This window comes from Lottia gigantea (genome assembly GCF_000327385.1).
Source record: "Lottia gigantea unplaced genomic scaffold LOTGIsca_34, whole genome shotgun sequence".
NCBI lineage: Eukaryota > Metazoa > Mollusca > Gastropoda > Lottiidae > Lottia > Lottia gigantea.
In genome coordinates, this window is record NW_008709146.1 from 1,599,041 (window position 1) to 1,615,867 (window position 16,827).

At 33.4% G+C, this 16,827-nt stretch overlaps 1 protein-coding gene across 1 annotated transcript; it reads right to left on the minus strand.

Moving 5' to 3' along the window:
* Positions 1 to 777: 777 nt before the first annotated feature.
* LOTGIDRAFT_162491 (hypothetical protein) lies at positions 778 to 15,350 on the minus strand (the record flags this gene model as incomplete). Its single annotated transcript, XM_009058474.1, has 6 exons — positions 778 to 858; positions 2,775 to 3,049; positions 4,404 to 4,499; positions 10,705 to 10,791; positions 13,417 to 13,602; positions 15,257 to 15,350. The coding sequence occupies 6 exons, from the start codon at positions 15,348 to 15,350 to the stop codon at positions 778 to 780; spliced, it is 819 nt and encodes a 272-aa protein (XP_009056722.1).
* Positions 15,351 to 16,827: the final 1,477 nt, after the last annotated feature.

A 16,827-nucleotide genomic window follows, 5' to 3' on the forward strand; every position in this document is an offset into this window, starting at 1 on the left:
ATTTGGGGAATATTATGTTATGGAACTGATTGTCAAGAAGGCTTACTCTACATAATTGAAGTTTGCAAATTTGTTCCATCTGCATACAATCTGCGAATTCACGAAGTTAATGGTTAGATAAGGCAATCGATAATATTTGTTCCCATGTTTACAAGACGTCTGAAAATCACCTACTAAGTGTATGTGTAATCGGACTGAATCGCTCCTTGAATTGATTGTTTGAAATTTTCTCTAATCTCTCAGCTATGCCCGTGGAATAAGGAATTGGATCTTCACATTGCCAAGGTTTCAAGAACTCCGTCTAATATCTTGACATCAGTAGGTACTTTAAAGTCAGTTTAAAATCAAACTGTTCACAATGCAGACGGGAATAAGGTGGTTACACGTACATCTTAATGCTGATGCCTTCCATAAAACAAAGAAAGTTCTTTGACACTGTTGTGCATTTGTACAATGTACCTGTGAATCCCTTTAAGACAATGTTCGATGGAATGGATTGGTTCTTACGACCTGGATTTGGGCAGCTAATAGGGCTAGTGAAGCACAGCGGTGGCCATATGTTCGGGTAAGGGCCACCAAAGACAGCTTAATATGGTACACAGTAAGAGAATACGAATCAGAGTATAATAGAAGTCAAATGCTGCACGTGATTTATCCTGAGAGAAAAGCTGTGGTATATGAAACTTGGATAAAGATATTAACTAGTTGATGATTGATTGGAAGTGTATATGTATTATATAATCAATATTTATAGTTTATTATTCTTTTAGTCTACACTCAATATATCATGTACATGTTATCACCTGCAAATCTCCCGCCAATATTCAATCTGTCACTGATATTCACCACTTTATACTCCTTAAACCAAAATAATAATAATATCATTTAAGATTCAAACGGTTTTCCATGAAGATTACGCTGCTACTCGACAGCTTTACGGAAACTGCCGAGAATTGCCGAATGTTAAAGAGCTTTACGGGATTTTGAGATTTATGGATAACAAAAGCATTACTCTCGGACATGAAAATAGTATCTTTGTTCAACAAGATGGGCAGTGCCCATACGTACAACTAGAGATAAACTTAACACCAAAAGAGGAATAAAATGCAAATGCGGCAAGAAAAGGTCGAATTTATTTAGAATGGAATATTGAAAATATACAATTTAATATGTCAAGCTATAATATAACATTTAATTCATAAAAATGATAAAATACCATGCACACATTTTGTATAAGAATCCTAAATAAATGGAAATTTTCCATAAATGATATGTATCAGGTCTTGGAAGTTAGTATATAGTTAAAATTTAAAGTATAAAATGGAAAGATCGGATTAAAGAGGTCTAATTACTAATCTGACTATTTAGAATTTCTAAATGGTAAAAAGCTCATAAGCTACACACAATAATTATGTCATACATGTAAACAAATAATAAAGGGTCATTTCTGACCTTGGATTCAGCTTCTACGAATAGAATAGAATTATGAGCTGACCTCTTTCAGCAAGAAATGGTATTTATAGGGCCAATTTACTCAGGAAATTCGAATTAATTTAAAGAATTAGAACCCAATTTCACGATTATTAGAGAAGACCACATAATGTTTCCCCTTTTAAAAAGCAGGAAACAAGACTGATGTAATATAAAAATATAGAGCATAAGACATTACTCTTGACTACAGCACTCATAAATGGAATTGAATAACTTTCTCGCCTATCGTTATACATTTAGTCAATGTACATTTTTACATATAAAGAACAAAGTCACAACATTTTACAAATAATAAAGCACATTTGATTTTGAACAGCATGATTGTAATAATGGAATGCGTTTGAATGTTCTCTTTCATTGCTTTCAATCACTTGACCAAACCCGTATAAATCTTTAACTATCAACTCATGGACCATGAGCAGCATTCAACCTACTTTATCCTTGACCTTGAAAAACATCACCGAAGCAATGGCTGCTCTGCTCTGATGTTGGTTGCCAGAAAGCTCGCCAACATAGAAAATTTGTATATTTCAAGTTCCTTAGCAACGATACAATATGAGAACAATAATTCTAAGAGATCTGATTGGTTAATAAAGTAGCTACATTAAGTTCAACCAGTAATTACGATCATCTCCCTTTTCAGTACCTTTCTGAGACCAATGCAGGTGGTGAGCTCAGACGAAAACAAGGTTACTTGGTAATCGGTCTCTTTCAGATTGTAGGCACGAGTTCCAAAAAAGGCATACATCCAGTTCCAACGTGCTCATACCAGAAAGCGTAGGCATCAAATCAACAATCGAACAAGGTCAAAGGGATTCATACATTAAATATATGTTGATCTAACTGATAAAATCGGTTTAAAGCAAACGCTTTTATATCTTCCCATGATTATCAGACGCAGTAGCATGATCGTCTTCCATTCAAAATCTTACTAAGTTATTTTGAAGGTAACGCAGTAGAAAGTTCGTTTATGTCCACTCGAGTCTTTCCTTTCATTCAAATAGCAAATTTCTAAACGGAATGTATCGCCATCAAAATGTTACAGTCGCCTATGTTGAAATGGTTCTTCATCAGGCCTCACCTGCACAATAATTATGATACACTTTCAGCTTTCTCCATTTTTGTTTCTTACAATGTCTTAATGAGTGAAGCGCGATAGAGTAATAAAAAAGATAAATATGTTAACTAAACACGTTTAAAACAAAAGTCAAAATACACAGAAAGAACATTGAAAAGTACGTTACGCAGTGTCCACTGTTTACACCTAAACCAGTTATGTCTACCTGGATTGTCTTAATGGCCCTACCCATCATATTCTCAAACGAACAGGCGTATTCTCCAGCGTCGGATTTAGACAGGTTTCTGATAGTATAGGTTATTAGAAATGGTGCCCGTTTGGAACTGGCTATGTTTTGTTCTCGCACAATCTCACCATTTTTCAACCAGACGACATCCGGTGAGGGATAACCGGTAACACTGCACACCAGTCTCAAAGTTTCGTTCTTCATCACTGTAAATTTCCTACTTGAGGTACCACTGTCTATTATTTTCGGCTTACCTGAAAAAAGACGATGATTTCGAGTATGATTTTTGACATTATCATTCAATACGTATTGTCCGGTCTGGTTAGGTAAAGTGACAATTAACTACGTACGTTTTCCAATCCAAAAGTACCCGAGTTACATTACATTTAAATGTTATGTCAAAGTTGTACACGATGGATTTTATTTTTTATGCAATCTGCACCTGTTTAGCAGTGGTCATTTCCCATGTAGTTCGTAGAACTTATGAAATAAGAGCCTAATTAATCATTATTGACTAACAGTGTCAATCATATCATATTATTCGGAAATTAATTTTATTTAAAAGATAATATCAGTAACAATCAATAAATCTATAAATGAAAACAATGGTTTTTATTTCGTGATTAGTATGGTATTTCACAAGGTAATTCTGTCACGATCTGTTAATAGTATAAAAGGTCATGAAGTAAACTTATCAAAATCATTGCATGAAATTTGTATAGAAATTCAAAATGAAATCGTCTGCAGCCTGCCACCTTTACCGCCTACTGTATTTGTACTTAAAATAGTTATAAAACATAAAGCATCAGATTAATCAATTCCTCAACAATGTTACTCTAGAGAATTCAAATATTATATCCATTGATTGAGGAATTAATCGTAAAACCTGCTCTTTCTCATGAATCACAACTCGTGAACATTTTTGCAGTAAAATCAATTCATCTTAATTATTTCTGGTAAAATGACTAGTAAATATGAAGCTCTATTATCATCATCATCTTGACGTTGTCTCTAATGTCTCCTCTCTCGAGAATTCTTCTACATTAAACTAAACTCCTAGTAGAGATCGTTCTTGATATAATCTACATGATAACATGATAGCAATGCATACATATTCTGTATAGTTTATGGGTCACAATATGTACAAGGTTAGATCGAGTATAATATGCACTTGAATACAAACAATAATTATGCAGTTGCATTAGTAAATGTTTTTGAAAAAGCCTCAATACAAAAATTTGAAGGGTGCTTTCTGTTGAATACGAAAAGTATTTATTAATGCATTCTGCAATGGGAAACAGTGTCTTCTAACAATCTATTTATTTGTTTTTTTTTTTTTTGTCGTACAAAAGAGACAGAAGAAAAATTATAACGAAAAGAAATCGTAATCTTATTTTAATTTGATTGCCGTTTAACGATAACACATTCTCAGCCACTGTGATATCAATACTTGACTAGAGGGCTAACATTCAAAATGCAAAATTCCGACAATAGTACAAGTCATTAGAGAGGTCTTCTTGTGGAACTTTTGCAGTCTATGCGTTGAATTGTACTGACAATGCTAGACAGGAATTTACATTACATTACAAGAAACATGTAAATACATACCATACATTTTTGCTGTCTTGGTAAATGTTTGTTCTAACCTTTTAAAACCATGATAAAATATAATATCACATCTATATTCACCTGCGTCCACGGCAGCTGAAAGTAATCAGATATACTTGTAACATTTGAAATTTGTCACATTAAAATTTCATCATATTGATTTATCAACCTACATCAAATTATACAGATATGTACGTAACGTATCGTGGCGAGTTACCATGTTGGCCATCAATGATCCATGATCTGACGAATTAGTCTTTAAATCGAGTTCATTCTATTTTCGACCCAGAAATTGTGTCATTATTATCTTAATAATTAATAAAAGTAGGCATATGTTGTAGATTAAAAGATTTAAAGTCATTTTATAAGTTGCATATTTCAAGGTATATCTAGATATCGTTTTGTATAACAATCCCCTCAGACTAATAGAATTTATTACAAGAAAACAAGAAACGAAACAACAAAATCGCCTAATCAGATCAGATAGACAGAAAATGGCACTTTAAACATTTCAAATAAACAGGTCCCTTTCCATCTTCTACATATTCCTGAAGCAGTACCAATTACGTCTTGAACACTATTTCTGTCACGTTTGAGTTCAATTAACCTTTTTCTATTTGAGAAAATTATCTAGAAAATATGTTTAATTACTTTCAGGAGAATTCCTATTAACAGTTTGTTTTCCTGTAAAAATTAAGAATAGGTTTCCCATGTTAGGTCATGAAACCTTTTTGAAATGATCCCCATAACACAAGGCCTAGTTTGTCTGACTCTACTCCAACCGACAACTGTCAAAATATCTACCAGAGGTTGGAACAGAACAGAAGCAGCTGGACTATTAGGGAAACCCGATCCCTTCCTTACATTTGCTCATATCCGTTCCATACTAAACACAGTTCCAAATATCAATCTGGTTAAAATCTTATTTTTCTATCAAGTGATATCAATTGTTTATTGAATAACAGCATCATTTATCTAGTTGGTATCTGTTTGTTGTGAGCTCTCATTGGCAAATATGTGGCCCGACCCCTCCACCTTATGGTGAAAGCCACTGTTGTGTCCCGGTTTGTTGTCCCATCACAAAAAGAAACTCTACCTACCTACATCAACTCCAGGGATAGAATAAAGCTTTAAGAGATTTCTGCATTGTATATATTGTATATACGAGTGAAACGAGTGCTTACAACTCCGGTTGTTGAAGACTCCAATTTTACGCACAATTATATGAATCTATATACTTTATGGTATTGTGAAATGCATTTGTGATTTACACACGTAGTACAGAAATTGAACACCAATAACATAAAGTAACCAAATGAAAGTCGCGAGAAGAAATATCTTCTCCAATATAAATCAATCGTGAGAGACAACCATAAATATGCGAATGACAAATCAACAATTTAATTGAAAATAAAAACATAAGAGCACAGAAATTAAAATGTAGTTGAAATGCAAGAGATTTGAACAGAAAACAATAAATTCGAACCAGAATCCAATTTATAAAACGAGAGGAATTAATAATCAAGTTAAAGTACCGATATTAAAGAATGGAAACCAGAAATCATGAATAACTATTGCAGTTAAAGGTTTACTACCTTTTAGGATGACCTAAAAAAAAAATTTTAAAGTCTTTGTTCACCAGTGGACTTACTTGGTGACAAAACCATACAATCAAGTAAGTCAAGAAAATTAAACTAATGACTATATACACTTGTTGATACTTAAAATGATGTCCATTCTAAGAGGTAGTATCCTTTTATTCTTGGTACTAATCCTACCTATCTAGAGGTAGCTCTAGAAAAGCTTCTCAATATATAAACTTTCTTAAAACGAATAGAGTTTTACTTCCTACTTTTCTGTACCATTTGGGTGAGTGAAGACGGACAACTTCATGCAGGGTGCAATGAGGGAAATTTTGCCAGGACAGTGGTATTAGCCTGTTCTTCTTCGATTTCCAATTGTCGAGTCTGTAGCACACGGATTATCTTGACCTATGCCGGGATTGAACCCTGGACCTGCAGGTTAGCGAGCAAGCGTGAGCCACCGCGGATATTAATCCTACCTGTCTAGAGTGAGCTCTAGAAAGGCTTTTCAATATATAAACTTTCTTAAAGGGGGCCTTACACCATAGCGTATGAAACTTTTGAGTTGCTTGTGAAATATATTTGTATACGCAACAAAAGCAACCGTTTTTTTCAATTTGTAACCTATGGTGTGAGGGTCCCTTTAGGTAAAAATTCTTCGGTATGGACTGATGTTTTTAATCTAGTTAAAGCCTGTGAGCAATAAGATTATAATTTTGATTTGATGTTATAGTGTGTAATATTTATGTTCTTGGTCCGATCATTCAGCACTGTCAAAAGAAAGCTTATAGAAGCAAGAGGATGTCACGGGATAATAAGAAATATTCGTGACTGTAAATGAGCCCACTGGGAAAGGCATTCTGTCACTGTAAGATTGTTGATACCAATTAGAATGTGTTAGATAAAGTCTACAAACGATAGATAGCAGATAATTATCACTTTATATTTCTTTATATATCTTTTCTCTATATATGACGGAGTCTGAAGAAAAGACGATTCATCATTTTAACTTTAACGCGGATAATTCTGGACACACTTGTCACATTTTGATGGTGTCAAAACTATTAATGATTACAAAAAAAACGTTTCGGAGACTAAGGTAGGCTACGATTGATTAAAAGGATGGTGAATCCGCCCGACTGATGAAATGGGGTTAGATATGTATGTGGGATAATTTTGCTGAAAGAAAACCTTGTCCGATTTTGGAAGTACTGTTTCAAAATCTGAAATGACAAAGGACATTCTGTAGGCAATCTATGTAACAACTCGGACTCAAAGCAGTTGGAAGCGACACTCTTTGTGATGCTCGTCAATACATAATTGAAAAGTTTAACTTGTTCTAGACATAGAAATTGGAAGAAAACTTGAAGAAAATCGTAATTTTGTCGCTGGGGAATCTATAGACTATAATAACTGTTTTTAAACCATCAATCACAGACTTGGGGAATATCGTACTGTTTTAAACACTCGTCATTTTTAGTTTATTTCCCGTTTTCTTGCCAGCCAATTTGATTTATTCTAATCACTAATAAAATACGATTTAAAAGATAAGCAAGGGGGTAATTTAGATGATATTTGACTTTCTCAAATCGATTTTGAGATGTTTTCATGTACTGTAATTGTATTTGTAGTATTATTCAGGAAAACTCTTCTACAATTACACTACATGGAGCTCTCTTATTTTTTCTGTTCGAACGAATGTTATACATTGTTATCCAACTATTAACAACAAATGATTTGTACAGTATCATATCAATGGTGAAAAATTATGTATATAAATGATTTATCCACATTACCAAAACTGTTATCGTCAAAATTTTCAAACTTTTATCAATGAGTCCTGAGCATCAAGAAAAACACACCCGGAACAATTGGCACAAACACGCGAACAATATTATTGTCAGTCGGGGTCATCGTATCAGATCGTATTGCATCGTAACAAAGCGCAATGGAGCTGATATAATAGTCCTTCCAAATCGTGTTGATCGTAGTCAATGTTTCAACCATTTAACTACAGGATAATCATGGCCGCCCTACAGATCGGATAGAATAATCACGATTTGTCAACGATTAAGACCACGATTTAAATCGTGCCGCGTATCGTGATAGTGGGAACCTAGCATTAAGATTTTTTATCGATTATTTCTGTTACCTAAATCTCTTAAATAGCAAATGCATGAAAACTATCAGTTTTGCCACTTAGTACATTTCCTTCTAAAGTACAAACTGAAATTATCAGGATATCAGACGTATCAACTCCAGTGTAAAAAGAAAGTACGTGACAACTCTAGCGAGGGACTAGTTTATTTCTGTAAAAAGCCAAGTATTTAAAATAAGTGTTTAGTGATTTTGTATCATTTGTTGTAATTTGTCTACAGATTAAGAAGCCATTTACTAAAATAAAGAATCTCTATGGAAACGTTGAGGCGGGAAAGTCGGGTCTGTTCGTGTGCAATTTGCTGTCGATTGATCCAACACGAAGTTGCCGGTTTATTGAATTGAGAAATTCAATCTGGAGTTTTATGTGTGATGAAGGCTCTAAAACTATCGTCATTTTATGCCAACATTATTCATGGTACAGATTCTTATTAAGATAGAATTTTAACGAGTTCCAATCGACCAATCATAACGGCCACGTCCATCCTGCAAGTTCTGTGATATTTATGGAACTGGATTTACTTCAACCTTGTTGTTACACGAAACGCAGGTTTTAAGATATTTAACCGGCCGGTCGGTCGGTTGGTAGAACGTTTGATTCCAGTAACTCACAAGCAATTCCCTCAACAAGCACTGCTCGTTAGTTAATTAGCCTGATTTGTAAGACGCCCAAGTAAGACCTGACGTTTATACATACACAGTTGAAACTAAATAGTATCTACTCGTGTTTTGGTTATTTTTGGTCTCTATGGATAAAATGAAAGAGATTTTAATTCAAACATTGTAAGATTAGAGACTGAAGACAGAATCTTGAAGAAATGGAATTCTCTCGATATCATACACATGTAATTCATTAATTCATTTCATTAGTTCATTCATTCATTCGATCTTGATTAATTCTAATTAACCTTGCCGGTGTATTTGGAATCGTATCGTGTCTGTGGTATTAAAACATATAGAATCACTGGCTAATGTTCTAACAAGCACGATACAGCAGAACAAATCGCCATATTTTATTGTTATTCAATATCATACTTTAATCGTCACCAATATTGAAACCCAAGATGGTGGAACAAATCGATAATTAATAAGCGCATTTTATCACAAATTACCCACTCTTCAACTTCTCTCAATGATTATCGACAGGAATTCACTTCAATATGGCCGATTCTCATAAATGCAGTAATATTATACCAGGGAATTAATCTTATTGAAATTATCGGTTAATTAGACTTCCATTAAAGATATGTGCCTATTATTACTGAATATATGTCGCAATATTAATGAAGTGAGATTCTACACTGCTATTATATCCTATTAAATTCCCCAATTGGAATATAAATTTCGCAATGTCGAATTGAAAACATGTGTTTTGCCATTCCAATTTATGTAATAGATTTCATCTCCTATTTTATTTCTTTCCAACCATTTTGCGAAGGTTTGAAGCACGATATACAACTAGCACTTACATACTTTGTGACACCTCTTTATAAATTGGTATCGGTCTTTTAAGATCTAGTATCGGCCATTAAAGGGGAAGAAGTGCCATTTTTATGGTTTGATTTGGGTCGTGAATATATGTAAATGGACTTCTAGTTCTAGACACACATGGATTTGAAGGCTCAAATTTCGAGAGTGAGCTACTTTGAGTTTCTGAGACTAAAGTATGATTGGTAAAAAAAGAAATGTGCGCACCTGTAAATATTTGGTGCCAGTCCAGTGCCAGCTGGTTACAGCACATATAGTGTAGGGAGAAGTTCATACTAATGGTGTATAATAATTGGTGCCATCCCATCCAGCCAACAAGCAGTTGGTAGAAGCTCATGAAGAGTTACAGAAATGCAACTCTTTCAGAACTGCAGCTTCAACCTTTTACACCAATAAAAGAACAATTTCTTCACAATGACAAAAAGGCACACAACGCACGAAATATTAACCATCTTGAGTCAAATCATTTACCAGTGAGACTAATTTGACTAGTCAAAGAAATAAAGACTTAGAATTCTATAGAGAAATCAGAATTCAAGATATAAGTATTCATTAAATTGATACAGAATGACTTGTAGCAATCGATTCGCCCATTTTACCATAAAAACTGGATATTTGATATAAAAGAGGAGACATGATGCCGTGTGAGAATTTTAATATATCGGTAAATTTAAATATAGAAAGAATAAATGAGAGAAATAGTGTAATGAAGATAGAAGAACTTTCTCTGGAGACTGCCATTCAATATGTTCTTTATCTTGTACTGTCTTGTCAGAAGTGTTGCTTAAATACAAATGACTGACACGCCTTCAAAATCATATGACGAAATGACCATCGGCATGTTTGGAACTGTTTGTTGGAATCGAACTGATTGATCAATTATAGAAAATATTTGATAAAACGTGACATTGAATGTTCACTAAGATTTGATTCAGAACCATATATAGATCATCCCATCAAAACTGATAAGGGCATTAAGGGGGCAGTGGGCCATTTTTTTTACCAATCATACTTTAGTCTCAGAAACTGAAAGTTTTTAGCTGAGCTAATCAGTAATAGTGTTCACAGCTCACCGTCGAAATTTGAGTCTTCAATTCCATTTGTGTCCAGAATTATCTGTGTTTGAGTCTTTAAATGACGACTCGTCAATTTAAGATACTCTGTAATATATATAAAAGACACATATAGAAATAGTGAGTAACATTCTTATATTGAAGTATCTTTAAATGTCTAATTCTCCTGAAGACTATTTACATATATTCAAGACTAAAATCAACCCCCCAAAATGGCACATCTGTCCCTTTAAGGATCGATGTCTCAGCATATTATGTTTATGCCGCCTTGTTGTCATACCAGAGCGAGCAGAATAACACATGTTTAAACTCAGGCATTCTGCTGCTTGGACGGATGGTGTTAATGTCATATCAATATTTCAAATTCAGAATTATAAAATAAAAATGAAATGAGAAGTGAAAAAAAAACGATAATTGACTTACTAGTGAAAGATAACAGCAGTCCATTATCACCTAACTTAAAAGTAGAAGTAATAGATCTTTGTTTAATATAAATTGTCACATGTAAAGGAAGTCTGATGGCCAAATTACCAGTTACAACCTTTAAAAGGTATTTTTACGGTGTGAAAGATACGATTTGACAAATCGTTCACGACAAAAAGCTCTACCGAACCGAAGTACTTTGACCGGCTTATAAGGACGTAGGTTTCTGGTTTCAGATCTGCTTTATTTAACTTCAAATACCCATGGCAATTCATACAGGGAAAAAAGACGGATAAGTTCGTCTAGAATGTTGAAAACGTTCTGCTAGAGGTAGTCGAATCGTTATTTATTTGTCTTAATGAAATAAGAGTCAGCAAAATCTGCCTGGAACGATTGTTAGAGGGACATGTTCGCAATCCGTTCGACCAATCGTACCTTAGTCGTAATAATCACAACTTTGCGTCGAAATTTGAGCCTTGAAATCCACGTATGTCCAATTATCCGCGCTTGAAAGTTAAAATGACGACTTGTCTTTTCTTGTGACTACGATATATATAAAAGACATTAAATGTAAATGTATATAGAAATAGAGAGTGAAATTCCTGGTTTTAGGTATATTTGAAGGAATTACGCGATTTTCGTGCAGTTCTAGAACTTCCGAAGGATTTTAAACACCAAAATCAACCCCTGAAAAAGTCGACTCTTCCCCTAAGTACTATGTCTGAAATACTATCTTTTAACAATTAATAGTATTCACATAGAGATTGGTGCATTTATTTCCGAAACTACAAATAAATCATGGCGATGCTATAAAATTATTCAATATTACCGATAAACCAGAAAAAAGTATTTCTTCTAATCAAATTGGTATGTTAAATGGAACTAAGGGGACATCTTGTTCAGTTGACAGATAAAACATTCAATAACGAAAGATTAATACGACCAATTAAACAGCCAGCAAAAAATTCCCACGTACAAGACGCATTAAAACTATTAAGTAGTAAAAAGTACGCGAATGGAAGAAAGATGATCGAATGCAACATTTCCGATTGACCTTCTCTGACTAAAAGCACATCAATATAGCAATAAATTAGATGTTGATTAGACCGAGTTGAATTCATTCTCCTTTCACCGTCTACTGAGACATGCACAATTACTTTCTTCTACTCTCTCCGAATAAAAGAAGAAAAGTAAAGCGAAGAAGGTTATGGACAGACAAGATGTATCTCTTAACAAATTGGAGGCCATAAATTTGATAGTAGGGGAGTGAGTTAATTTTCTCATAGTATAAAATCAATATAGAAGCTTGCAGTGAGCAATGCATTGGGGAATGTTCAAGAGCTTATCGGTTTATCACCAACGTTTGGTTCAACACATAAAATAAGAATATAATAAATAACTTTAATATTACGTTATCACTAAATGGCTCCGAAAAAATAACCCATGAATTTATCTATGGATCTTAAAAAACGTGCTTTAGAGTTATGGCACAGAGATAAGAAAACTTCCAATGACTGATGGCTATATCAGTAGCTCTAAGCATCATACATATATGAGACATATTACCAAACGAATGTTTTAGTTATTTGCTATCAAAGAAAACAGAGACGTCATATTATGCTCGAAGAAGTAGGAGGGAAAAGTCTGAAACAGAATACAAGTACATGTATTTGAAATAAAAAAAATATGTGTAGGATTGTCTGCAATAAATTGACCTATATTCTAGAAAAAGAAAGCTGACCAAGCTATTTTATATGTCATAAAAAACATCTTACGAAATACTTACAGGCTTATATACATATGATTGTAAATACTTACTGTAGTTTTTAACGTATAAATACTTACTTGTGTTTATACTTCATGATTGTTTATACTTACTGTTATTCGGTAAATACTGGTCAATGTAAATGTGCGCTTCCAATCTAAATTAGCCTTACGAAATACTTACCGGCTATAGCACTTATTGCTCTATAAGTACATACTGGCTGTACATCTATACATATTTTCTGGAGTTTTAAAAGCAAATACTTACTATTTTGAGTAAATACTTACTGCTCAGTGTAATAACTCAATAATAATTCCTTGCATATTTAAACGCTTACAAGCTTTATGAGTAAATACTTAGTGGAGTATTTAAATATTTGATTATTTTCAGTAAATGCTAGCCAGAATGAGTAAAATCTATAATTGAATATTTACACGCTGTTTATGAATAAACACATTTGCCTATATTTTATAAGTGTTTATTGCTCACTAAAATAATATCAAAATGTAAAAATAAATACTTACTGGCCTGTTTAATTGTTAAGGTGTGATTATGATCTGTTAAATGTATTCTAGGATATAAACCAGGCACCGATTCCAATGGTTGATTAAATTTATACCATATTACTTCTAACTGTTCTAAATGTGGTTCAGGATCACATTTTATAATAGCATCTTCTCCGTGTGTTATATTAGTATCTTGTACATACACTGAAATAATTACATAAAACAATTTTGTAGAAAAATGTATACATAATTCATATTTACGTAAGTAAAAGAAGAACTCCATAATTTGATTACAAGACTGGAATTATTTGAAAACAAATTTTTTTGGTAATCATAGTATTACGGACAGTGCTTCTCAACCTCCGTGAGATCATTCCTCCCCGGAAGAGTTCTTACAACAACAAAAAATTGCGAAAAATATTTCACTCGAAAAATGTAGTCAACGATAAAGCACGAATGAATATAAAATCAAACTCCACATATCTAGATAGTTCAATGTAACCTTTTGGCCCAATGTTCGTCCGGGGTGAATGACGCCAATCTCAGTCGTAAATCACCTCTTCCTGCATCTTAAATACATATTGATATTTTTAGTGAAATGCCCTAAAAAAGAGCCCTCAAAGAGTAATCATAGAACTATTATAAGTAGTAAGAACCAAATCAATAGAAGCTATTATCTACCATCTAAATAACTATTTCTACAGCAAAATCTTGGACGTCTACAAACCAATTAATGGAATAATAAAGATATAGTTCTCAATAGTCTTGACTTGTTCATTTAATTATAGTGTTTAATGGTATTGATAGTTACTAATAGTTTGGTCAATATTATACTGATTACTTTAGAGTACTTTATAGTACTCAAACCTACTACTAGTCCTACTAATACGAATCAAAGTCAAACTCTGTTTATTCTTAAGGAATATTTAAGATACACTGAGATATTTCATCAATTTTGATAATATTGATACAGAAAGGGACCATGCAATCCAATGATCTTACAAGAAATTTGCTTCCTTCATATGATCGTATTTATCAAGAGTCTTTGAAAGCGGTTATCTACAACTCACTCTACGTATTCGAAGAGTATAAATTTTGCAAAAGAACCAAAGCAATTTTAAGCTCAATATAGCTTATTGATATGTTACGTCAAAGAAATTTTGTCGTTGCAAAAAGTGGTATATGAAGAAAGATATTTGAGATGTCATGAGAGATAATCTTTTTAACATGTTTCTTTTTAAACAACGTGTATTTTCATCCTTTTTCGTTTCAATTTCACCATCTTCGTGACAGGTTAAAGTAAGAAAATACCCTTCACGTTGTATGGATTTGTGGACTATCCCTCACTTCACTGTTAGCTTAAAGAAATGTCAATAACTAGCAGCTATTGTTCGATATCTTGTGATATTTTGTATAAATAAGGTTTAAAGATGGTGTCATTAATATCTACATAAGTACTTCACAATCATTCAACAGTGAGTCAGAGTCTTTAAATCAGGAAGTAATGTGTTTTTGGAGAAAAAACAAAGGCGAACACTATTGACAATATAACATTGGAATAAAAGCAAAAATTTATAAGCCGGTTTCTTTAAATTCCATGCAATAATAGTTCTTTTTTTTCATTTTCTTGCCATTGGTTTGGTTTGGAATTCTGGTTACATAAATAAACCAAGTACTAACGATACGAACCACAAAATGAATCCCGAAATCCAAAACAACATATTGGCGAAATATTGGTAGTAGTTAATGAATTTTTCACGAGGAATTATATCAATCACAAGTAAGTAAGTATTTCATAATGAAAAGTTGTATCGGGTGTTTTTAAGAGTAAGCATAGCCTGCCTGGATGCACACCTACCATTACTGCTCAACATACGACAAACATTGACTTGGCTGACCAATTTCAAAAGTTCAAGGGAGGTTACTCGTGAAAGTATTTTCATACAATACATTCCAGAAGAAATGGGGATCTTATCTTTAATAGAAGACCAGGTTGAATTCTAATCTTTTTATAATTATTGATCTGTCTGATTAAAATAAGAGAGACATAAAGAATCACGCAATATCAGGAACTTCAACTGTCAGTCAACATAAAAACATTGTCTTACAAACTCGATTACTATCGGCCTATGAGGTGATGTCTTCTAATTCCAGGATATGTATTGTTGGGCTCTGAAAGATCCGACAAGCTTATTTCTATATTTCTATAACCGGTGTGGCTTGTTACCAAAACTGATCTGAAAAAGCTTTTGTCCAAAAGGACTAGAACGTTTTGGTTCCTGATATCAAATGTAGACTCGACGCCAGTTCACTGTGAAATATGTTGCACCATTCCGGTTTATATATCTAAAACTGAACATGATGTACATTATCCATATTTTCTACAAGTGACGCATGGCCAGAGAGGAAAAACAGAACAGTGAGGTTTGGGAATTGAAATGCCAAGACGAGCTATTCCCTCAATTCTGAGGCTACAGTTATTACAAACAAACAAACAAGAGGATTTGTTTTGAAGTCTTCAATGATTTCACAATATGTGTTTTATGAAAATCCCTTCCACGTATGAGTTGAAGAATGCCAACTGCAATGTCTATTATATGACAAGATGTTTGCCTTCGTGCTGTAAAACAGACATGGATCGTGGACAATGTAAGAAAATAAATTTCAGACTCTCGTGTCAATGCACTATAAAAGATTATAGAAGAAGATCACAGAGTATTATTTCATATTCCCTTAACAAGAAACCTGAATATCTCAATGGAATATTCTTTTATGCTCTTTTCTCCTGGTTTCTTGAATTAGTCTCCTCTATTGACATGCCATGTTAATGAAACTAATGAAGGTCTGAAGAAATTCTTTTGAATTTTGTCAATAACTTTCCATGGTCGCCATATTGATTTCAGATACTGTCACCGTCTGTATATTGGATTAAAGAAGACAATGGAAACAAAATGATATCGTTCACCGTTGAAAGGTATTATTAGAAAGATAAGGGTCCTTATTGCCAGGAATATAATCAGACATAGAATTTTTTATTTTCCTAATTCATACCAGACATCATGATTACCATTGCTGAACCGCAAATACCTTCTTTGATATAAATCTTGCATGAATTTTTCAGCCTTCAAAAAGGGTATTGGTGTCCTACCAAATATATATCTTTCTAAAAGCAAGTGGTACTTCTAAGCTTCATTGACTTTTCGTATTGTTCAGTAAAGATGGTAACTGTCAATGATGAAATGAATGGAGTTTTACGTCCTACGTCTCTGCGGCAATTGTCAGAAGGTTAATGAATTTAATTGTTTGGTGGTATCACCGTAACCGACGTATATCAAGAACTAGCGGTGAGTAAGAATTTAACGTGTAAATGAGTGAATATCTTCAATATTCCAGTCATAAATGTTGGTGATTTGATCAAGTTCAAGACAG